Source organism: Megascapheus bottae, unplaced genomic scaffold (genome assembly GCF_031878675.1).
Source record: "Megascapheus bottae isolate mThoBot1 unplaced genomic scaffold, mThoBot2.hap1 HAP1_SCAFFOLD_79, whole genome shotgun sequence".
NCBI classification, from domain to species: domain Eukaryota; kingdom Metazoa; phylum Chordata; class Mammalia; order Rodentia; family Geomyidae; genus Megascapheus; species Megascapheus bottae.
In genome coordinates, this window is record NW_028327439.1 from 441,062 (window position 1) to 466,253 (window position 25,192).

The 25,192-nt window shown below is 42.3% G+C and overlaps 1 protein-coding gene across 1 annotated transcript; it reads left to right on the forward strand.

Annotated features, from left to right (window-relative positions):
* The first annotated feature begins 1,693 nt into the window (after window positions 1–1,693).
* LOC150039846 (uncharacterized) lies at window positions 1,694–25,192 on the forward strand. The gene is made up of 7 exons (XM_090327563.1): window positions 1,694–1,779; window positions 5,508–5,605; window positions 10,037–10,127; window positions 12,763–12,821; window positions 19,750–19,876; window positions 20,641–20,730; window positions 22,884–25,192. The coding sequence occupies exons 3-7, from the start codon at window positions 10,064–10,066 to the stop codon at window positions 24,704–24,706; spliced, it is 2,163 nt and encodes a 720-aa protein (XP_090183689.1). The 5' UTR covers window positions 1,694–1,779; window positions 5,508–5,605; window positions 10,037–10,063; the 3' UTR covers window positions 24,707–25,192.

Here is a 25,192-nt window from a genome sequence, read left to right on the forward strand (position 1 = left end):
AATTCTGTTTATTACATAGCCATAATAACCCCTAGGAATGGGAAATATCACTATCCAATCATTTTTCTTTTTTCTTTTCTTTTAGTCAGTTCTCAAGCTTGAACACTTCCTCTTGGTTGCTATCCCTGAGCTTCTTTGTTGTCAAGCATAGCATTCTATGACTTAAGCCACAGCTCCCTTGTAACTCATTCTGTGATTAATCAGAGTGAAGAGTTTCAGGAGCTAACTTTGAACCATGATTCTCAGATCTCAGCCTCCTAAGTAGCGAGGATTACAAATGAGAGTCACCAGCACCAGGTGTCTGTTAGGCTCTTATCTGCAGTTAACCACCAAGATAGTTCAAAGTGGAGCTGTGGCACAAGCAGCAGAGCACACCCTTGAGAAAACTCAGGGAAAATGCCAGACCCAGAATTCAAGTTTCTAGGACTGGCAAAAAAGTTCCTAGGACTGGGTTGAAAGATTTGTCTGGTCAACAGCATTGTGACAGAGCACCCAAAGTTAGCACTAGTGAAGGCAGGGCATAAAGGAGAGTTTTAACATATACTCACCCTTCACCTCCTCCTCCTCCTCCTCTTCTTTGCAAGTCCTGGGGCTTGGACTCAGGGCTTAGGTGCTGTTCCTGGGCCTCTTTGTGCTCTACCACCTGAGCCACAGTATCTCTTCTGTGATTTTCTGAGTAGTTTATTGGAGATGAGAATATGGCAGACTTTCCAGCCAGGCTGGAATCAAATCTTGATCCTCAGATCTCAGCCTCCTGAATAGGATTACAGGCATAATCTAGTACTGTCAGGTTTGATTAACACTTTTGTGTCATCCCTAAGAATGTGGCCTCCCCTCCACTCTGGTAGGGACAGCAGACATGGCAGAGGGCACTGACTGCACTTCGTTTCACACGTGGGTGTGCACCCAGCCAACATCTGAGATATTTGCCAGAAAGAAACCCAGGGCTCTTGGGTGGAAAAGTGCACAGGGGTCACAGAGTCGACCCCATTTCATGGCATAGTACACTGATATCCCCAAGGACAAAGCAGGTCTTGATGTCCTCAGGGCCCAACCAAGGCAAGTGGGGAGCCTCAGACCCTGGAGGGGTGGGCATGGGTGGTGCCTCAGCACTATGGGCAAAGCCAGAGAAGCTCGACTCCTCTGCTCCCAGCACTAGAGGAGGCCAGCATCTGATGCTGGGGCATCAAAAGAAGCACCATGCTCACCCTAGCCTAGGGAGCACTGGTTGCTACCTAACAACCCAATCTGCTGGGGTCAGCAGGGGTGGAGTGGGATGCACCATCGCCATACAAGAGGTGGGATAGTTGGAGTCCCCAAGTCACACCCAGATAGACTGGAACCTTCCACAAGATGGATGAAGTATATCTTAAAAAGTGCAGAAGAAGGAATTCCGAACTGGGTGGCTCCACGGTGCCCAACATCAGCGCTGGAAGCGGTGATTCCACATTCTTCCCCCCACCAGCTGCGAGTTAGTGGTAGCGTCCAATTCCCAGGAAGTGAGCAGCAGAAGTGCAGAGGAAGTGAAGGAGAACAGGAGCTAGGGTTTGGCTGCTGCTGCTTTTTTCCATGCCCCTTTGACCACATGTGGATCGGCTCCATCCTGCAGCAAGAAAAGTCAAGGCTGGTGGGCCCTGACGCGGCAGAAGGAGAAGCAACTTCTGCAGGAAGTGACTCTGGTACCGGTGGCCCTGGTTTTCCTGCGCTATGTGGGGCTGTAAGCTCTGCACCGCAAGCAACAGCCCAACTGGGGCTGCACTGGTCCCCATGGCCAGACAGGTGAGTGCGTAGGGGACATGGGGCCTGGGATGCTCCATCCTCCTCCCCGGCAATATGTTTATTTCAAATCTGCACCTCTTTCTTCTTCTCACATCTGTGTCCTCAGAGATGGTTCTGGAAGGGTCAGCGCTTCTTCCTATTATTATTATCATTAAAGTGCTTCTTCCTATTATTATTTTTATTGTTGTTGTTAGTAATGCCAGATGGAGGAAATTGAGGCACCTAGGACAGAGATTTATCCACTCAATAGAGTTAGAATTAGAACCCAGGTCCCTTGATACCCAATCCAGAACTGTTGCTTCAAATTTCCAGACTGTACATTCTTTTTATGTTGCCCACTCCTGTCCCCTGTCCTGGTCAAGCATTCTTATTCTGGGAAGCACCCTGTCTTCATGTCTTTATCCAGGGTGTGATGCCTTGGGTAGGACTGGTTCCCTCTTCATCTCTGCTCCCCATCATCACCCCCAACTACTGATCCCGTATTTCTTCTCAGGCAGTCTGTTTTGCAATTTACCTGCTCCCCTCACACTCTGAAGCTTTCCCCTTATTAGTTTTTTGTCAAGCCCCGTGGATTCCTTGGGGAGTGCGTGCGATGATCTTCTGGGAGTTTCAGGTCCCTTGGATGGAGTGAAAGATGAATTTCTGGTTCTTGAGGAACTTGTCATTTTTTACTCTCCAGGAGTGCAGAGGTGTCCCAGTGGAGGGATCCCCCAAAACGTTCCAGAGTTTCAGTTCCCTGAGGGTAGAATGCCACATGCCTTCCTTCCCTCCACCGAACTGATGGGACATGGTTGGTTTTGTTTTGTTGCCCCTTCTGGGCCTTGAACTGAGGGCCTGAACACTGTCCATGGACTTTCTCAAGGCTAGAGCTCTACCACTTGAGCCACAGCACCACTGCCAGCTTTTTTCTATGTATGTGGAAATGAGGAATTTAACCCGGGTCTTTGTGCATGCTAGGCAAGCACTCTCCCAAAGTCCTGGTCCCACTACATGGTATTTTTTTGTACTACAAACTGATCATGATCACATGATCAAGGTCAGAATTGCTTTTGCCTCTTTGAAACTCACTCATGGACCTGCACATATGTGCATGCATTTGTACTAAATTATCATTTTCTTCCTTCCTGTGTGTATGAGTATTCAGATCCTGGTTCTTGAGCTCAGGACCTGTGTGCTGCCCTTTAGAAATTTTCACTCATGGCTGGCACCCAACTTCTGGCTTTTTGGTGATTCATTGGAGATAAAAGTCTTACAGCATTAACTGCCTGGGCAGGCTTAGAACCAGGATTCTCAGATCTCAGTCCCTTGTGTGAACGACTGGCACCTGGCTTGGACTAGCATTTTCCTGCTCCATCACATCACTCCAAATCTCTCATCTTCTGGCAAGTATATGACATGCTTGAATTGCTTTGTATAGTGGGATATTTCAGATTTGTTTATGGGGTTGTGTATCAGGGTCAGACTTGGCTGAGTATTGGCTGTCCTGAAGGGAATAGGCTGACTTTGAGGTTGATGGTTTTCTTTTCTCCTCGGTATCAGGCTGTTATCTGTTTGGTATATTGAGCACAGAGGGTTCTTTGTCACAGAGCTAATCAGTGGGGGAGTAGCAATTCTACTCAGTTGTTGCAAACTGCCAAGAGTAGTCAGCTTGATCTTTATATATGTATATTTTTGTGAGACATGGGGCTGGAGCTCTGGGCTGGGCGCTGTCCCTGAGCTCAAGATTACCACCCTACCCCTGAGCCTGGGGTTGTCCCCTAGCTCTTCTACTCAAGGTTCCCACTTTACCCCTGGAGCCACAGTCCCACTTCCTGTTTTCTTGTGCTTAATTAGAGATAAGAGTCTCACAGTCTGTCCCCCAGGCTGGCTTTGAACCTGATCCTCAGATCTTCACCTCCTGAGTATCTAGGATGACAGAAGTGAGCCCCCACATCTAGGATTATGGTAATTATTTACTGTTCAGAAACTGAAGAATATTAGAATACTTCTTCCCTAAACCCAGGTTCCAATCCTGATAGCCAGCATAACCTTTCTCCCCTCTATATCTTGTATGTGTGTTTCTTTCTTGAAAGGGGTCTGGATGCCAGTACTGTATCCTCAGCACTGCTGTTGATTTGCTGCATGTGTTCATCATCAACCATCTGTCTCTGGACCTTAATTTCTCTTTCTGTAGACTATGAATAATGAAGAGAAGAGCCATTAGTGCCCAGGCTTGCTTTGAACCTTGATCCTCAGATCTCAGCCTCCATAGTAGCAAGGATTAAATATGTGAGCCACTTCAACCAGCTATTCTTTTTTTTTTTTTGGTCATGGGGCTTGAACTGGCCTGGGCGCGGTCCCTGACCTCTTCAGCTCAAGACTACCATCCTACCCTTGCGCCAAGCCCAACTTCCCATTTTCTAGAGGTTAATTGGAGATAAGAGTCTCAAGTCCTCTGCCCTGGCTGGCTTTGAACCTAGATCCTCAGATCTCAGTCTACTGTGTAGCTTGGATTACAAATATGAGCCACCCCACTGGCTCTTTCCTTTCTTTCTTTCTTTCTTTTTTTCAATGCCAGTGCTGGGGCTTGAACTAGGACCTGGGCACTAAACCTGAATATGTTCTCCCCCCACCTCAAGTTTTCCTCCTGAGCCATAGTACCATTTCTGGCCTTTTCTGAGTAATTTATTTGAGGTAATAGTCTCATGGAGTTTTCTGCACATGGTGGCTTCGAGCTGCAGTCCTCAGTTGTCAACCTCCTAAGTAGCAAGGATTATGGGTGCAAGTGTTCTTTCCCAACACCAGTTCATAGTTTGTTTTTTTTTTTGCCAGTCCTGGGCCTTGAAGTTAAGGCCTGAGCACTGTCCTTGGACTTTCTCAATGGCTAGAGTTCTATCACTTGAGCCTCAGCACCATTTCCACTTTTTTTCTATGTATGTGGTACCGAGGAATTGAACCTAGGTCTTTGTGCATGCTAGGCAAGCTAGCACTAGGCCAGATTCCTGGACCCCTAGTTCATATTTTTGATTCGCTTTTTTGGCTTACAATTGGAACCATGTGAACCACATCTTCTGTTTTTTGTTCTCTGTAGTTTTATTTTTCCTGTTAAGTAGAGATAAGTCATAGACTGGGCTGGGAAGGTGATTTAATGATAGAGTGCTTGCCTAGCATACATGAAGCCCTGGGTTCAGTTTCCCAGTATCACATAAACAGAAAAAGCTGGAAGTGACATTGTGACCGACGAGGCCAGGCCCTGATTTCAAGACCCAGGAATGGCTCATGCCTGTAATCCATACTACCCAGGAGGCTAAGAACTAAGGATCACTGTTCACAGCCAGCCTGGGCAGGAAAGTCTATGTGACTGTTGTGTCTAATTAGCCACCAAAAATCCAGAAGTGGATCTGTGGATCAGGTGGTAAAGCACTAGCCTTGAGAAAAATACCTAGGTTCAAGTCACTGTGTCAGCAGCCCTGAGTTTAAGTTCAATTGTCCACACCAGCACAAAAATTTTATTATAAAAAAAGAAAAATGGACCAAATGACTTCTTATCAATAGTCCTACAACACTTGTGAGTATATTAACACTTCTGTGTATGTTTATGTACATGCCTGCCTTATTTTCCAAAACATGCTACACTTAGGCTTTTCAGTTCTCTCCCATGTTCAGCACAGTAATGTGATTACAACACCATAGATGAAGATCCTGTGGGTCAATGTGAAAGTCACTGTGTTCCTTTCCCTTTGCTACAGTGATATTGGAAGAGTTTCAGAGTGGAGACTTCACCTGGTGGCCTCTGTTCCTCACAGGAAGAACAGAATTGCCTGCTAAGTTACATTGAACACATGTTGTGAGTAGAAATAAGGTGGGGCTGTTTGTCGTTGTAGTGTCACTTGTCTGATACTGACTCATCCTGGCAGAACGCTTCTGGCACTTTAGGGGTCTCAGAGTCCGTCAGCACAGAATAGGTACCGAAAATCTCACCAGCTGTCCTTCACTAAAACCTTACTACAAGGAGCCAGTGGGTCACACCTGTGACCCAATGTACTTGGTAAGTTAGCAGTTTGAGGATTATGGGTCAATGCCATTCCAAGGTAGGAAAGTCCTTGAAACTCTTATCTCCTAAAAAAGCTAGATGCTAGCCATACCTGTGACTCATGCCTGTAATCCTAGCTATTCAGGAGGCTGAGATCTGAGCATTCAAGTTCAATGTAATCTCGGGCATAAAAGCCCTTAATACTCTTATCTCCAATTAACCTCCAGAAAAGAGAAGCAGGCTTGGCTCAAGGGTAGGGCAGTAGCCTGGAGCTGAAGTGCTAAGGGGCAAATTCCAGTCCCAGGAATAGGGCGGTAGCCTTGGGCTGAAGAGCCTAGTCACAGCACCCTGGATGTTCAAGCTCCATGACCCACAAAAAAAAAAAAAGATGCGGATCTGATCTGTGACTCATGTGGTAGACTGCCAGCCTTGAACAAAAAAGCTCAGCGACAGTACCCAGGCTCTAAGTTAAAGTTCTAGCACTGGTGCACACACATACTAGTGTCCTAGTGGCCTAGAAATCCTTTCCTCTCTCCATGTAACGTGAAACACATGAGACAAACAGGCTAGAGGGATTCTGGGTGTGTGTCTTTGTGTCTGTGTCTGTCTTATGTGTTGTTGATATAGTAGGGCTTGAACTCATAGTCTGGATGCTGGCCTTAAGCTTTCATTCTCAAGGTTGGTACACTCTACCATTTCTGGCTCCTTAGTGGCTTACTGGAGTCTCACTGATCTTTCTCTCCACGCTGGCTTTGAACTCCAGTCCTTAAATCTCAGATTTTTCTGTAGCTACGATTATAGTCATTGGCACTAAGGCATAGATTCTCAACCCTTCTAGGTAAATTTATGAGAAATTTAGTTTACTTAGTGTGAACTGGTTTTAATAACGCTAGGCCAGTTGAGGCATGTATTCCCTGTTCACAGTGCCTGGTTTGTGCTTCAGTACTGCACTAGCTACCCCTGCCTGTGATGGAAGTTTTTTTGGGTTTTGTGTTTTTGGCCAGTCCTGTGGCTTGAACTCAGGACCTGACCACTGTCCTTGGGCTTTCTCAAATCTAGAGCTCTACCAGTTGAGTCACCGAACCACTTCTGGATTTTTCTATGTATGTGGTACTGAGGAACTGAACTTGGGTCTTCTTCATCCTAGGCAAGCACTCTATCACTAGGCCAAACTCCCAGCCTGATTAAAGTTTTTGAAAAGAAACTAGTCCAGGACTAATGGTTTGGCCTAGTGGTAGAGTGCTTGCTTAATATTCAGTAAGCCCTGGATTTGATTCCTTGCTACCACATACATAGAAAAAAGTTGGAAGTGGTGCTGAGGTGCAAGTGGTAGAGCTTTACTCTTGAGAAAACCCAGGGACAGTGCTCAGTCCCTGAGCTTGAGCCCAGGAGTAGCAAAAAAAAGAAAGAAAAGAAGGAAAGAATCTAGGCCAGATGTTGGTGGCTCACATCTCTCATCCTGGCTACTCAAGAGGCTGACATCTGAGGATTGTGGTTTAAAGCCAGCCTGGGCAGGAAGACTATCAGATTTTCTATCTCTGATTCACTAAAAAAACATTGGAAGTGAAGCTGTGACTCAAGTGATAGAATTCCAGGTTCCAGTCTTGAACAAAGTAGATCAGGAATAGCATCCAGGCCCTGATTTCATACCGTAGTGCTAGCACAAAATGAAAGAAAGAATCACGCTTTTTAATAAAATGTGTTGCACTAAGTAGAAATATTTATGGAAATAAAAAATTTAATAATATTAATGTCAGCTGGGTGCCATGGCTCACACCTGTAATCCTAGCTCCTGAGGAGGCTGAGATCTAAGCATCAGGGTTCAAAGGCAGCCTAGGCACCAAAGGATCTGAGGTTTTTTATCTCCACTTAACCTCTAGAAAATGGGAAGTGGGGCTTGGCACAAGTGTAGACCAGTAGCCTTGACCTGCAGAGCTCAGTGACAGTGCCCAGGCCGAGTTCAAGGCCCATGACCCACAAAAAAAAAGACAAAGAAAGAAAAGGGGGAGCCAGTGAGGTTGAGAGGGAATGATGGAGGAAGGAAGGAAAAACAGAGAAAGTATGGAAAGGAAGGAAGTGGGGTGGAAGAAAGATCTGGACTTCTGTGGCTCACACCTGTAATTCTATTCAGAAATCCAGAGGTAAAGCTGTTCAGCTCAAAGTGGTAGAGAGCTAGCCTTGATCAAATAAGCTCATGGACATGGCCTAGACCCTGGGTTCAAACCCATGACTGACATGAAGAGAGGGAGGAGTAGGAAGGAAAGAACTGGTTCTTTCTAAGAGTTGAGTAAAGTGGAAGTTGCTAGAAATATGGGAACCTGATAAGAGCAAGGAGGTGAAACAGTTTTTTTAGCTCAGTCCTTGGCTGGTGCTGAAGGTGAGATTCCACCTACAGAGCCCTTACTCTGCCTTAGTTCCCATCTACTTAATTCTCCATAGGCCCAGGGAAGGAGGTGCAGGCCTCTCCTTCATTTGTAAAGACTAGGAAACTGAGGCCATCAAGGACCTCTCCTGGCCAGAAGAGGCAGAGATGGGGATGTCTACTGCCTGGAATTGGAGCCTTTCCATGTCCTTCCTAAAACCTTCCAGTCTGATCTTACTCCCATGCCATCTTCTGGTGGTCTTCCTTACAACATTATTATAATCAGTAAGTTCAGTGAAGTTACAGGATATAATATTTATATAAAAAGTAATTGGAGCTGGGGTTTTGCCTAGTGGTAGAGTGCTTGCTAGCATGCATGAAGACCCAGAATCACAATAAATCACAATAAACCTTTAAGAGCAAAGCATGGGATCTCACGTATAATGGAGGAAGACACAGGCTAATGGATAAGGTTTGGGAAGACAAGTGTGAGGTCCCTGAGAAGAGCAATGGAGTTGATGGCGGTGATGAACCATGCTCTAAGAAACCCCTGGAAGGATACTTTTCACTACTTAGCTGGAGAAATTTTAATGGTCTATGAACTATGCTCACAGTCAGTGTCCAAGCTCTGAGTTCAAGCCACAGACCAACAGCATAAAACAATGCAACAAGAAAACTCAACACAAAACAACAACCCAAAACCCTTAAAGGAAAGGCAGAATTCAAAAACTAGTAACCAAAAACTCCTTAATATTTATATATGGATTTTGGGAGTGTCTAAGAAATTCATTGTTAGATTTTGAGAAATCTAAATTGACACAAGGATTGTGCCTTATGTTACTTAACAATACTGTGGTTTTATTTCAGTGTATACATTAAATGTACATGAGAGCAGTGGAAAAAAGACCAGGAATTTAGTTTAGTTGCTGCAAACATTTATTTTTCTTCCTTTGGTCATGGGGCTTGAACTGTGGGCCTGGATGCTGTCTGTCCCTGAGCTTTACATCTCCAGGCTTGTGCTCCACCACTTGGAGCCACAGTGCCACTTTGGTTTTTTAGTGGTTAAAAAAAGATAAGATTCTCAAGGATTTCCATGCCTAGGCTGGCATTGAACCGTGATCCCCTTATCTTAGTTTCCTTCATGAGTAAGCTAGAATTATAGATGTCATTCACCCCACCTGGCATGCAAAATGCTTCGGGGTGGGAAGGGAGGGTCCTGGGGTTAAAATCAGGCTGGACATGGTCCCTGAGCTCTTCAGCTCAAGGCTACTGTCATACCTTTGAGTCAAGCCCCATTTCCTGCTTTCTAGAGATTAATTGGAGATAAGGTCTCAGTTCCTTTTGTGCCCAGGCTGGCTTTGAAACTTGATCCTCAGATCTCAGCCTTCTAAGTAATTAGGATTTAAAATATCTAAAGTGAGAGGGTGGAGAAGTTCAAAAATAAATAAAAACAACACAGACTTATAACCTCAATTACATTATTAGAACTAAGAATTAAAGAGTCAACTCATCTAATGCTCCCCAAACATTTCCATTTTCTAGTTGGTCTCACAGTTTTTCAGGAGGCAAACCATGATTTTTTAAGAAGAAACTCAACTTAGCTCCCGCAGCTAGGAGAGAAAAGTCTCCTGGCATCCACACACTCCTGGACCTAGGGTATGGCACCGGTTGAACCTCTCTAACAAGCCTATGTCACAGCACATTGTGGGAATTGTAGTCTCCTTTAGAGTGCAAATCCTATAAAAGTGTTGGTTTTTGGGGGGGGTAGGTGGTGGGTAGGGGGATCCATCTCCATTGTTGGTTTTCTCTGTTTGCAAGACCTGGTTTCTCTCCCTTTGCCTTGCTGCTGGAAGTACTCTGAAGTACAATTTTGCCTTCTGTAGGGCACAGTCCCAAGCCAAGTGCCCAGGATGTCTTCAGTGGACCTTGGGAGCTGTGACTTGAAGGGATCTCAAGCTGCAGAACCAATGTCAGGTATGAACCACGAGCTGGGCTCAGGACCAGCATTTACCTTCCGTGTGTTCCTCCAGTCTGAGGTCGAGGATTTGTGTGGGATTCATGTTTGTGTTGCTTTTAGCCTTAGCCTACATGCCTCCAGATGGCAGTAACGGCTCCTGAATCTCTTAGAACATGTTGGGTGGTTCTCCAGACTAGGAGAAAGGAGCTTGCATTTATACTCCATGACTGATTGATTCTGCTGTTAACCCATGTGATCTTCTTATTCACTTTGCCTAGCTGTAAGATAAGCACTTTAAAAATTGTAGCAAAATTTGAAGTCTGTGAGCCTGCCTCGAGTTTTATTATAATTACTTCTTTGGGGGCAGATTTGTTTCTCCTAGATGAGTTTCTGTTTTGCTACTGCCATGCTATCCTTCTTAGGACTGCTGGCTTGAGTTCACACATGTTCATACATAACCTTGTATCTAGAGAAAGTTCTACATTGGATATTGGAGTAGTGTGTGCTGGTCCTATGTTTTTAGAAATGGAGCCTGGCAATGTTTGAAGTAGGTCACCCTATGAATAGGAGTCTCCCTCCTAAAAGGATAGATTTTACCAACTCTGCCAAGCCCTACACAACATAGGCAGAAAAGCACAGGAAGAGGAAGATGTTTTTAGCTTTCCTTGCCTTCAGCAATAATTGGTTCTGCTTCCCAGAGCACAAGTTTCACGTTGTACTCTCCTCCAACACTCTCAATCAATTGGTGATGTTCAAAGGTTTAGAACAACTTTTAGGAAATTAAATGAGCTGGCCTGAGGAATAAGCCACAGCCTAAATATTAGCAAGGACATGAGGTCATGGTTTGGAGTACAGGGATAACTGTCCAACCAGAGTATCTTTCTAGGTACTAACCACTTATTCTAGTCTTTCAAATTATTCAGCTTCTTCCCACTCTCATTTCTAGTACATGATCTCTCAGACTTATCCCAAATGACCCATCTATGGAGTTGCTGATGCTAGCTTTAGCGTGTTGGCTCATTCTGACTGTTGAAAAAGTGTTGGGGTGGGATCTTTGGCTTTGTAATGAAAATTATACAAGGTTTTTGGTGTGGTAATGTATCTTGGTCAACGTTGTATGATTTGTAGATGTTACCTATCCTGAAGTTTTAGCTACTGTTACTGTTCTGTCACAATCTGCCCAAAGAAGTATTATTTTTCTTAAGAAATTCTATTTCCAGTTGATGTCAGTGAAGCATAAACACTCCTTTAAAATGTCTTATGAGGAGGCTGAGAAATCTGAGGATCTTGGTTCAAAGCCAGCCTGGGTACAAAAGGACCTTGAGACTCTTATCTCCAATTAGCCTCTAGAAAATGGAAAATTAGGCTTGTCTCAAGGGTAGGGTGGTATCCTTGAGCTGAAGAACTCAAGGACAGTGCTCTGGCTCATGGGTAGGGTGGTAGCCTTCAGATGATGAACTGAGGGACAGCACCCAGGCCCGGAGGTCAAGTCCCATGATTGACCAAAAAGCAAAACAAACAATAAAAAAAACCCAAAATCCGATATTTTTCATCCTTGGCTGAGGATAGTTGTTTGGGGTATTTTATGATGTACGTTTATTAGGTGCTATATCTCCAGGAGGATGTCCAGGGTTCTTTACATGTTTAACCTAGAAATGAATTGATTTTATAATGCCTACTAATTAATGGAGTGTGGGTTGGGCATAGGTGAAGAGTTTAAGGCTTTATTTGAAACATAAAAGATTCTACTCCCATAAGAAAGCTTTATGCGGGGCCAGAAGTTTGTCCTAGTGGTAGAGTGCTTGTCCAGCATACATGAAGATCTGGGTTTGATTCCTTGGTACCACATACATAGAAAAGCCAGAAATGGTGCTATGGCCCAGGTGGTAGAGCGTTAGCCTTGAGAAAAGCCCAAGGACAATGCTTAGGCTCTGAGATCAAGACCAAGACTGACAAAAAAAAAGAAAAGAATGCTTAGCCAGCATGGTGGCTCACACCTGTAATCCTACCTACTCAGGAAGCTGAGATCTCCGGAGTTCAGCTCAAAGCCAGGCCAGGCACTAAAGACTGTGAGACTCTTAACTCCTAGGAAAGAGGAAATGCTTCTGTGGCTCCAGCGATAGGGTAAGTAGCTTTGAGCTGAAGACCTCAGGGATAATGCCTTGGGTCAGAGTCAAAGCCCCATGACTGATAAAAAGAGAGAGAGAGAGAAAGAGAGAGAGAGAGAGAGAGAGAGAGAGAGAGAGAGAGAGAGAGAGAGAGAGAGAGAGGAAAAAGGTTTTGCTTTTCTAACCTTTGCGTCATGTTAGTTGGTTTATTTATTTATTTATCTATAATTTTCTTGTGTGCATGGTGGGGCGGGGGGGTCCTGGGGCTTGAACGTGGCCTGGGCACTGTCCCTGAGAACTTCAGCTCAAGACAACTATCCTACCCTTGAGCCAAGCCCCACTTCCTAGTTTCTTGAGGCTAAATCTCAGGTTCTTTTCTGTCCTGGGTGGCTTTGAACCTTGATCTTCAGATCTCAGCTTCCTGAGTAGTTAGGATTACAAGCGTGAGCCACCACACCTAACTTATATAATGTTTTGAGCAGGAAAATCTGGGGCAAAATCACACAGGTTCTTTCCTGACAACCTCATTTGCCTTCTCTTCCAGCCACGCTTCCACAATATTGTGTTCATTCTCAACAGCAAGAAACAATGAAAGGATCTCTGGTGAGTTGCTTTTTTGCACTTTGTTTTACATTTCATTTTATTAATACAAGGGTGTTCAAGATTTAAAAACAGAAAAACATTCAGCTTTAGGGACATAAGCAAATATTCAGCTTCAGGGACATGTGCATAAGTCACATAAAGATAGTTTGGCAAACTTTAAAATCTACATATTCTAAGTTGAGTGCAGATTTGCTTCAATTTTTTTCATTTTTTAAAAATTTTTCTTGCTGTAAGAAAAAGTCACGGCTGGGAGTTTGGCCAAGTGGTAGAGTGCTTGCCTAGCATGCACGAAGACCGAGGTTCGATTCCTCGGTACCACATGTGTAGAAAAAAAAAAAGTCGGAAGTCGTGCTGAGGCTCAAGTGGTAGAGTTCTAGGCTTGAGAAAGTCCAAGGACAATGCTGAAGCCCTGAGCTCAAGCCCAGGACTGGAAAAAAAAAGAAAGAAAGAAAAAGTCACATTTGTTATATGATTCAGTGACACCTAGGAGGTGATGTCTCAAGGAAAGTGAAAGTACGCTAGTAACTGGTCAAAAATCACATCCTCATGAGTAACAGTATATTATCTTAATAAAGCCTTAGTGGAGTTGCTAAAATAGTGTGGTCATAAATATCTTCTAATGTTCTGGGGAACGGAGTAAGCTATAAGTATTTACTCTCTAGATGTGCTTCTTGGACTGTTTTGTCGTCTTTGTCTTATGTGAAATTTAGGCTATATTTGATTATGCAGTTTGTGGTTTTTCTAGAAATCCCTCTTTTCTTTGTAAGGTGTCGTCACAAGATTTTTTCTCTAATTTCTGTCTTCATTGTCTGTTTCCTATTCACTAGCTTTCTTCATGTGTCTTTTTTTGCATTTGTTTTTCTCTGTCTCCTTTTCTTTTACTCAGTCCTTCTTATCTCCATATGTCTCTCACTTTTTTTCTTTTCTTCAAATGATCTGTCTGGGAGCTACTTTTCCTTCCTGCTTTTCTGATCAATTTGCCCTTCCTGATGTGACTCTTAGAAATGATATTTTTGTTCTTTTTTTGTTGGTTGTGGGTCTTGAACTCTGGGCCTGGATGCTGTCCTAAGGATGAGTTCTTCAGCTCAAGACTTCTATCCTACCCCTTGAGCCACAGAGCCACTTCTGGTTTTCTAAGTGGTTAATTGGAGGTGAGAGTCTCATGGACTTCAGTGCTTGGGCTGGCTTTCAACCTTTTGAATCAGCTTTCAACGACCTTTGAACCGAGAACCTCAGATCTCAGCCTCCAGAGTAGCTAGGATGTGAGACGTGAGCCATCACACCTTGCAAATTGATACTTTTCTTATCAACAATGTAGGAAAATTGTTAACTGTAACCCTGGACAATTCTATAAGATTGCAGTGCCAAAGAAAATTAGAAAAATACAAAGACATAAACAGAGACATGGGATCATGGGGGAGGGGAGGCCAGTGCTCCCAAGACTCACTGGCACTTGAGTACACAAAAGCAAGTATATTTGCTAGAGTTCACACAGGGAAGGTTACCATGGATACATGTAAAAAATAAAGCATCTATATTAATGCTACAATCAGAGCCAAAAAAGAGTTTGGGAGAGACACTTGTTCACTTATTCTTTTGAGTCTGCAAAACTAGAGCCTGGAGAAAGTCCAAATGTGAACTTCACTTTATCACACCTTAAAGGCCAACAGCAGGGTAATGAGTGTGGTCTAGCAGCAGAGTGCTTGCCTAGTATGCACGAAGACCCAGGTTCAATTCCTCAGGACCACATACACAGAGAAAGCCAGAATTGCCAAGTGCAGAGGCTCACACTTGTAATGCTAGCTACTCAGGAGGCTGAGATCTGAGGACCACAGTTCAAAGCCAGCCTGGGCACTAAAGACTGTGAGGCTCTTATCTCCAATCAATCAAAAGAAGATGGAAAGTGGCTCTGTGGCTCAAGGGATAGGGCAGTAGCCTTGAGTTGAAGAGCTCAGGGACATTGCCCAGGCCCAGATTTAAATCCCCAGGACCCACAAAAAAAGAAAGAGAAAAAGAAAAAGGCAGAAGTGGTGCTCTGACTCATGTGGTAGAGTGCCTGCCTTGAAGAATACCCAAGAACAGTGCTCAGGCATTGAGTTCAAGACCAAGAACTGGCAAAAAAAAAATCAACAGCATCCAAAGTTCATTTCCCAGCCTTCGTAGCACTCAAGAAGGGGAAGAGTTTTGGGAAGGGTCTCTTAACCCTTTCCTGAGTTGTCTGTTTTAACCCTTCCTTGGCCAGCTCTCAGAGTGTTGTCAGGGTGGAGTTCCAACCTCTCAGAATTTTTTACCGTTAGCTCAAATTCAGGGCTCCCTACAAGAAATTTATTTGTTTGTTTGTTTGTTTGTTTGTTTGTTTTGCCAGTCCTGGGCTTGAACTCAGGGCCTCAGCAGTGTTTTTGGGTTTTCTTAAGGCTAGAGCTCTACAATTTGAGCCACAGCACCACTTTTGGCTTTTTCTATGATTGTGGTACCAAGGAGTCGAGCCCAGGATTTTGTGCATTGTAAGCAAGCACACTACCACTAGGCCAAACTCTTGGTCCCCCTATAAGAAATTTCTGTGTATACCCATTGATGCACACCAAATAATTTGATTTTTCCTGATTGTATTGCCTTCAAGTGGTCCAACCTCATTTGATGTGGTACTGTAGTTTTCTTTTTTCTGTTCAGTACATTTGAAGATTCTCATCCACTGCCAGTGTAAGTTAGAAGCTGGTATTGATACTAAATAATACAGTGAGTAGGGTTTTTATATTTGAAATATCACTGATGGAAAAATCTTACAGACATTTGCTTAGTAATTGCTTTTGATTTCTCAAGAACTTTAGTACAAGCTAACATGTGTGGCATTTATCAACTGGAAGAAATGATTCAGGAATATGTGATTCATTTGAACCATCGTCAGTGAAAAGATACAAAAGCTAAAAGCAGCATACACATATTACAATAATATGTATCTTTTGTCCATATGTGTTTGTTAATAATTCCATTTATAGTGTACATTTCTAGGTAAAAACTTCAAAAATATTTCCAAACAATTAGTTATTTCAACAGGAAAAGAGACATGTACACGATTTATATCCTTGATCAAGTTCACAGAATCCAGATTTTTCCATATTCTTTTTTGTGTGTGTGTGTGTGTGGGTCATGGAGCTTGAACTCAGCTTGGGCACTGTCCCTGAGTTCTTCAGCTGAAGGCTACCACCGTACTCTGGAGCCAAGTCTTTTTGTACCAACCTGTCTTTGAACTTTGATCCTCAGATCTCAGCCTCCTGAGTAGCTAGGATTATAAAAGTGAGCCACCATCCCCACCTTCCGCAGCTACCCCCCCCTTTTTTTTTTTTTACCAGACCTGTGGCTTGAACTAGTTCTGAGTACTGTGCAGCTGTACTTTTTCACCCTACTTCCCTTCAGTTTTCTGGCTTCCCCCCACAACCCAGAAGATAACAGGTGAATACACCGTACAAATAAAAATGGTTTGTTTTTATTTCAAAGGTGAAGAAAGAGACTACCTTTAACATTCTCTAAGTCACCATGATAGTGTACATTTCTTCCAGATCTTTCAAGTTTCCCTGTGTTTATTTCACTCACAGAAATGTATTATTTGACTTTAATGTATTTATAACTTGTAGCTTTTTATTTCTCATATTGATTTCTAGAAAGTTTATTTTGAGATTTACTTCCAGAATGTCTGCTTTGGTAATTGTAACTTGACAGTGCTTTATAAATAGCATTTAGGTTAAGAAAAGGCGTGTGTTTCTTCTGACTGCTTTTTTTTTCTTTTTTCTTTTTTGGCCTGTCCTGGGCCTTAAACTCAGGGCCTGTCTTTGGGCTTTCCCAAGGCTAGAGCTCTACCACTTGAGCCACAGCACCACTTGCTGCTTTTTTCTATGTATGTGGTGTTGCTACTCTGGAGCAACAAGGGTATGGGGAGGGACACCCAGGGCCAGCCTGAAGTCTCTTGGAACCTAGCGAGGTAGTAAGTATTGATGACACAGCCCTCCCCCAATTACCGGGGAAGAAACCACACTGAGCCAGGAGCTGTGTCAGCCATGAAAGTGCATCAGATCTCACTTTTATTGCAACAGGCACTTAGTTATACACAGTTGGGGAAAGGGAAGGTGGGAACTGGGAAACTAGCTATCACTAAGAGTCTGGAGCAAACTTTTAGGTACTGGGTGGGACAAGTGCAGGAAAGCACTGGCGACCTGCGCTCCGGGGGGGTGGGGGAGGCTCAGTGGAATCATGTACACAGAGATGCCTTAAGAGAGGTATGCAAAGAACGTGAGAAATGCCTGGCCAAAGCCCATTAATGGTCCCTGAGCAGGAATGATGAACAGGTCTCAGAGATGGGGATCAGGCCCCAACATGTGGTACTGAGGAATCAAACCCAGGTCTTCATACATGCTAGGCAAGCACTGTACCACTAGGCCAAACTCCCGGCCTTCCTGCTGACTTTTTTGTCTGGTTCTTCTATCAGGAAGAGGAATATTAATTTTCCAGTAGTAATGGTAGATTTAAAAAATTATAATTTCATGGCCTATTAAACATCCTTGGAGACCTCCTTTTCAGCATTCAACTTTTATTATCCAGATGTATGATTTGTCTCTAATCAAGTGTTGTGTATCTGTGGTGAAACGATTTGTGCTGATGTTTAATATTTATTTCTTTTCATATTATCACTGTTTGTGTTTTCCAATAGTAATTTTCTTTTTTTTGTCAGTCCTGGGGCTTGAACTCAGGGCGCGGGCACTGTTCTTAGATATTTTTTGCTTAAGGCTATTGCTCTACCACTTGAGGTAAGCCCCACTTTGAGCTTTATCTGTGTATGTGTTTCTAGCAAATTGAACCCTGGGCTTCATTCATGCTAGGCAAGCACTCTACCACTAGACCATGCTCCTGGCCCTCATTAGTGATTTTTATTTTTTTTGTTCGCTGGGCATGGGCACTGTTCCTGAGTTCTTCAGCTTAAGACTATCACTCTATCACTTGAGCCAAGGCACCACTTTCAGTTTTCTGGCAGTTAATTGGAGGTGAGCATCCATGGACTTTCATGCTCCATGCCCAAGTTGTCTTTGATCCACAATCCTCAGTTCTCAGTCTCTTGAGTAGCTTGGATTACAGGCCTGAGCTACTGTCACCCAGCTTATTAGTGATCTTTGCATGTGGCATTTTCGTATTTACGTATTTTTGTTTCTCTGTATTCAATGTATGTCTCTTTGGATAGCTTATTGAATTTTGTTTTTTGCTTTTGTTTAAATCAAATGGTACCTTATATAATACAATATTAATACAATTTCATTTTAATGGCCCTTGGGCTATTTATTATCTGATTGTCTCATCTGATATTCATTTCTTATGTGGCTTCCATATAATGTTCACACATCCTTCCCTACACTGTAAATCATCTATCATGCCTATTACACTTTTAATCCTATGTATTTTCTATACTACTTTGTTCATAGGATAATGACAGTTTTTTGTTTTTTGTTTCTTTTTTTCCCAAAGGCTGCATGTTGAATACAGGCACCGTAGTTTTTCAGGCATTTTGGTTTTATGGTTAGTTGAATCTGTGCATCTCACAAATATAAGAAACCTAATATATTCCTTTGATTTTTTTTTTTTGGTGGGTCATGGGGTTTGAACTCAGCTTGGGTGTTGTCCCTTAGCTCTTCAACTCAAGGCTACTGACTGACCCTTGAGCCAAGCCCCACTTTCCATTCTCTAGAGGTTAACTGGGTATAAGATTCTCAGATCCTTTTGTTCCTGGCTTGGCTTTGAACCTTGATCCTCAGATCTCAGCCTCCTGAGTAAGTAAGATTAAAGGTGTGAACCACCATGCCCAGTTTATATATTCCTTTGAAAAGTCTATTATGTTGTAGCTATAATGTATTTTAATAGTTTGTCTGTCTTCTTCATAAAGAAGTAACCACAGACTAAATTTCACATATACTTTGCTACTACTAGTTTTTATAATAAATTTGACCATACAGCTGACCTTTCTCTAACACTACCCCAGTATGTACAGAACAAAGGCCATCCTCAGTCTGAACCCTTAGTGCTTTTGAAAAAGTAAAACATACAGTAAACTTGTTGTAGTAATATAAAACAGCAACAAATAAATTTCTTGCCAGGTGCAGAGACTTATACCTGTAATCCTACCTACTCAGATATCAGGCTGATATCTGAGGATTTGGTTCAAAGCCAACCTGGCCATTAAAAAGTCTGTGAAACTCTCATCTCCAGCCAACCATTAGAATATGGGAAGTGGCACTGTATCTTCCTAGGTAGGATGGTGGCCTTGAGGTGAAGAGCTCAGGAACAGTGCTCAGAGCCAGAGTAAAAGCCCTACAACATACAAAAATGAAAAAGAGGAAAGACATTTCTTCCCCAACTGATTATTATGCCAGACATAGGAAATTAACATTGTGCATGTACTTCACTGTATTATTACTTCATACCCTAAGATTTTACAATGTTCTCACAGTACCAGCATATGCCATCATATAATGTAGTTTATTTTCAGTGGAATAATTTCATTTATAACCTAAATCTGTTGCCTCCCCTCTCCTTTTTTGTTGGTACCACAGTTGCTCTGCCATTATATGCCACAAGCCATTACCCAATTTCAGGTGGGTAATTGGAAATGAGTCTCATGGAATTCTGTGCCAGGCTTGCTTTGAACCATGGTCCTCAGATCTCAGTCTCCTGAGTATCTAGGATTATAGGTGTGAGCCACCAACACCTGGTTTGCCTTTTTGTTCTTTTTTGGGTCATGGGACTTGAACTCTGGGCCTAGGCATCATCCCTAAGCTCTTCAGGTCAATATTTTATAGAAGTCTAAAGCATTCATGTAGAAGAATAAAATTCCAGACATGGTGTGTTTATAACTCAGGGCTAATTGCTTGATGGAAATGTGCCATTACAGAAGTCTGTGTCATTTGATGATGTGGCTGTAGACTTCAGCTGGGAGGAGTGGCAGGATCTGGACAATGCTCAGAGGACCCTGTACAGAGATGTAATGCTGGAGACCTACAGCAATCTGGTGTCATTAGGTGAGCAAAAGTCAAATTAACTTATAAGGTCAATTGCCTTGTTATTTTGTAGATACGTGAATATTTACCAAACTTTCAATGCTTTTTAAACGTAAGATTCCAGTCCCTGAGAAGTATCATTTCTTTCTCAGGAAAACCTAAGGTAATTTTGTTCTCATTCTTCAGGATACCTAATCAGCATTTTGACAGAAGTTCTAAATTATGTTACCACTAATGGAGACAACATTCCAAACTTACACAGTAATTGTAAGTGGATAAATTATCTAGAATAGAATATATATCATTATTGGAATAGGATCTACAAATCACTAAACAGTAAGTTTATAATGGAAACCTGAAATACGTACAACGTTTCATTTCAGGCCTGTATTCTTAGACACTCAGGAGGAAGAAATCTGAGAATTCTAATTTGAAGCCAGCAATGGCAGAAAAGTCCCCATTAAACTCTATAACTGCAATTAACCCCTCAAAAATGTTAGTGGAGGGCAGGGAATTTGGCCTTGTGGTTGAGTGCTTTGTCTAGCATGCCTGAAGACCCATGCATGTCAGTGGAGCTGGACCTCAAACTGGTAATTTCCAGCCTTGAGCAAAAGACCTAAGTTTATGTCATACAAAATGAATCCAGAGCTAGGGAAATGTCAACCATGGAGCCAGTGAGAAATAAAGAAAAGATTGAATAGCTACCTTGTGAGCTGGATGTCTGAGATCTTAAAGCAATGATGACCCAGCATAAGCAATATTTTTCCACTATTTCTAATTTACAGGGCTCTGTGTTCCCAAACCTGTATTGATTGTCAAGTTAGAGAAAGGTGCAGAACCCTGGATGGGAAATTCCTCTGACAAGAATATCACAGGTGAGTTAAGGCATCTTCATATTGATGTTGGAGGCTGAGCCTAGTTGGTAAGTTCATGTTGGGATGTACTGAGTAATAATGTTCTTAGTTACCCTAAGTCCTGTGTGTGGAACCTAGGGGATTCTTTGTGAATGAATAAAGAATCATTTTTCTTTTTCTTTTTTTTTTTGCCAGTCCTGGGCTTGAGCTCAGGGCCTGAGCACTGTCCTTGGACTTTCTCAAGGCTAGAGCTCTACCACTTGAGCCTCAGCACCACTTCTGGCTTTTTTCTATGTATGTGGTACCGAGGAATCGAACCTGGGTCTCCATGCATGCTAGGCAAGCACTTTAACCACTAGGCCAGACTCCCAGCCCAGAATCATTTTTCTTTTTGTCAGTCCTGGCCTTGGACTCAGGCCTGAGCACGATCCTTGGGTTTTCTCAAGGCTAGCTCTCTACCACTTGAGCTATAGCACCACTTCTGGCTTTTTTCTGTGTATGTGGTACCAAGGAATTGAACCAGGTCTTTGTGCATGCTAGGCCAAACTCCCAACCCCAAGAATCATATGGTGATATAATGAATTCTATGTGGCAGTAGAGTTAAAGGTAGATTTCTCTGTGGAAATCAATGTGAAACGAAATAAAATAAGAAAGCCTGGTGCTGGTGGCTCAAGCCTGTAATCCTGGCAACTTAGGAGGCTGAGATCTGAGGATCAAAGTTCAAAGCCAGACCAATAAGAAAATGAACTTAGACTCTTCTCTCCAATGAACCAATAGAAAATGGGAAGTGGGACTATGGCTCAATTAGGTAGGGCAGTAGCCTTGAGCTGAAGAGCTCAGGGGCAACACGCAGGTCCAGAGGTTAAGTCCCATGAGTGACAAAGAAAAAAAAAAAGAGACAAAGAAAGAAAGAAAGGTATAAATGAGATGTCATTTTTTTTGAAACTAAGACTATAAAGGTATGAGGGAACAAGGAATAAGTCAGGGCTTTATTCTCTGGTAAGGATAATAGCTTTTGACTGGTAGGCAGAGACTGGGATTCAGAACCAAACCTTTCCAGCTACTAGTTGAGCCTAGTGGTAGAGTGCTTGCCTAGCATGCACAAAGACATGGGTTCGATTCCTCAGTACCACATACATAGAAAAAGCTGGAAGTAATGACTTATTTGGTAATGTTCTGTCCTTGAGAAAACCCAAGGACAGTGGTCAGGTCCTAAGTTCAAGGCCAGGAGTAGAAGGGAAAAAATATACATGATGTTTTAGTCTAGAGAAGATAATTAACTAGGCAATGAGATAAAGTATTTCTGGTCTTCCATGTGTCTAAGTTACAGGAGTGTCAGAAAAGGAATTTTGATGAGACTTCAAATGGAAAGAAACAAATTTCCAAATTCCCACAAGTACCTAAATTGAGATGTTAGTGAGAAGTTATGACTGAAGAGATGTAAGTTTAAGTCCTTACTCTCAAGAACCGTTCTTGCTTACATCAAAGGCAAACAGACATATAAACCACTCTTGTGGCCTCTGAGTCTAGAAAATATTCCTGTTCCTCACTTAATGGTTAAGAAGCAAAGCAGCATTGGAGCTGGTTAACGTAATTCTAGCTGCTACTCAGGATCTGAGGATCAAGGTTCAAAGCCAGCCTGGGCACAAAAGGACCTGAGACTCTTATCACCAGTTAACCTCTATGAAACAGAAAGTGGGGCTATAGCCCAAGGATAGGGGCTGTAGCCATATGCTGAAGAGTTCAGGGACAGGGCCCAGGGCTATGAACCAAGAAAAAAAAAGGAAAACAAAGAAAGTTTAAAAAACAAGCAAACCAGCACAATATATCAATTATTTCTCATAAAAAAGACAGCTATTCCCCAATATATAAATAAAACAATATTTGAAAAACAGCCACAGGTATACCATAGGCAGTACTCAGCTTAAAACTGTAGCAATACATAGTTGGGTAATTTGAATAAATATTTCCTGTTATATAAAAAGAAAACTAAAACACAGAAAAACATTATTGGTCATTGTAAAATATTCTTAATATGTTAGAGAGAAATGCATATATTTCTCACAAATCAATTTCCACTTTTATATTTTAAAATATCTAAGAGTTTACCTTTACATTAAGGAATATTTGGATCTCATGAATGTTTGTGTTTTCTTTTCTATAATTCATTTTAGATGTCCAAGTAATGGAGAATGTGTTTAAGACCTGCGAGGAAAGTCCACATGCATGTCTTTGTGAAGTAGCAGTTGCAAGTAGTATCCAAGCAGAGGAAAATGTGAGATTAGCAACAACTTTTAATTTGAGCTCCACACATAAGCCAGAGGTGATTAGTAATAGTGGCAACACCTTAGAGTTGAGGACTGAGGAGTTCATTAAGTGTCAGAACATGCTTCTCTCTCCTGAGCCTGATGAGATGCATGCTGCATATAGGACTCGTATGTCTCCTGTGGTTGAACAATCCCTCAGATATTCAGAGCATTTTAGTCAAAATTGTGACAGTCCAAAAGAGCTGCAGTTTCATAGTAATGTTCTCCCTTCCCAAGAAATTCTTCAGGGAGGGAGGAAAAATGCTGAATGTACTGTGTGTCGAAAAATATTGTACTTAACACTGACCATCACTACACATCCGAAAATATACACAGGAGAGACTCCTCGTACATGTAGTGAATGTGAGAAATCTATCAGTAATGAAATACACCTTACAATACCTCAGAGCAAATATCCTAAGATATCCGATGAGTATATCAAGTGTGAAAATTTAATTTCTGAGAAATCAGACCACACGTTCCGACCTCGATCTCGAACAGAAGGGAAACCTTACAAATATGAGGAACGTAATGAAATTTCCACCCAGAAGTCAGCTCTCAGCAGGCATCAGAGAACTCACAAAGAAGAGAAATCTTATGAATGCAATAAATGTGGGAAGTTTTTCAGACTGAAGTCATTCCTCACTTTGCATCAGAGAATACACACAGGAGAGAAACCTTATGAACATAACAAATGTGGAAAGTCTTTCACCCAGAATGTACACCTTCGAGTTCATCAGAGAACACACATGGGAGAGAAACCTTATAAAAGTAATGAATGTGGAAAGTCTTTCATGTGGAAGGAACAACATATTGTTCATCAGGGAACACACACTGGAGAAAAATCTTATAAGTGTAATGAATGTGGAAAGTCCTTCAACTGGATGGCACGACTCCGTGTTCATCAGAGAATACACACAGGAGAGAAAACTTATGAGTGTAACAGATGTGGAAAGTCCTTCACACAGAAGTCAAACCTCAAGAGACATACGACAATTCACACAGGAGAGAAACCTTTTGAATGTAACCAATGTGGGAAGTCTTTCAGACAGAAGTATTCCCTCAGTTTGCATCAGAGAACACACACAGGAGAGAAACCTTATGAGTGCAACAAATGTGGAAAGACCTTCAAGTGGAAGTCATATCTTGCTACGCATAATAGAGCTCACACAGGAGAGAAACCATATGAATGTAGTGAATGTGGAAGGTCTTTCACCTGGAAGGCAAAACTCCGTGTTCATCAGAGAATACACACAGGGGAGAAACCTTATGAGTGCAACACATGTGGAAAGGCCTTCACATGGAAGTCATACCTTGCAATGCATAATAGAACTCACACAGGAGAGAAACCTTATGAATGTAGTGAATGTGGAAAGTCTTTCACCTGGAAGGCAAAACTCCATGTTCATCAGAGAATACACACAGGAGAGAAACCTTATGAGTGTAACAGATGTGGAAAATCCTTCACATGGAAATCAGACCTCAACGGACATATGACAATTCACAGAGGAGAAAAACCTTATGAATGTAACCAATGTAGAAAGTCTTTCAGATGGAAGTCTACCCTCAATTTGCATCAGAAAACACACACAGGAGAGAAAACTTATGAGTGCAACAAATGTGGAAAGACCTTCAGGTGGAAGTCACATCTAGGGAGGCATAACAGAATTCACACATATGATGAACCTTAGTAATGTAACCAAAGTGGAAAATCCTTCATGCAGTCTTCACCCCTCAGGAAGCATAAGGGAGTTCACACACTAGGGAAGCCGTAGCAATGTAATAAATGGGAAAGACTTTTTAGTCTTTGAAAGAAAACTCAGCTTGTGTCACACAACCAACACAAGATAAAACCCTTAATGAATGTGGCAAATTTTCAGTCTTTAACCCAAAAGGCACAACTAAGGATTTATCACTAAACACCCATAGGAGAGAATCCTATGAATGAAATAAAAGGGAAAGTTTTTCAAGAAGTCATACTTGAATTTGCATGAGACCACACACACAGGATAGAAACCATATGAATGTAAGGAATGTGAAAAATCTATCATGAACCCATGGCTAACTACAGAATGAACACAGAAGAGAAAAACCTTATGAATACTACAAATGTGGGAAGTGTTTGACCGGGAAGGCATACCTTTGTGTTCATCACAAACCTGATTCACATAGAAGAA

Coding starts and splice junctions, on each gene's coding strand:
- LOC150039846 (XM_090327563.1), top strand. CDS start 10,064: ATGTCTTCAGTGGACCTTGGGAGCTGTGACTTGAAGGGATCTCAAGCT. Junction 10,128..12,762: donor AGCTGCAGAACCAATGTCAG/GTATGAACCACG, acceptor CTTCTCTTCCAG/CCACGCTTCCACAATATTGT. Junction 20,731..22,883: donor CTCTGACAAGAATATCACAG/GTGAGTTAAGGC, acceptor AATTCATTTTAG/ATGTCCAAGTAATGGAGAAT.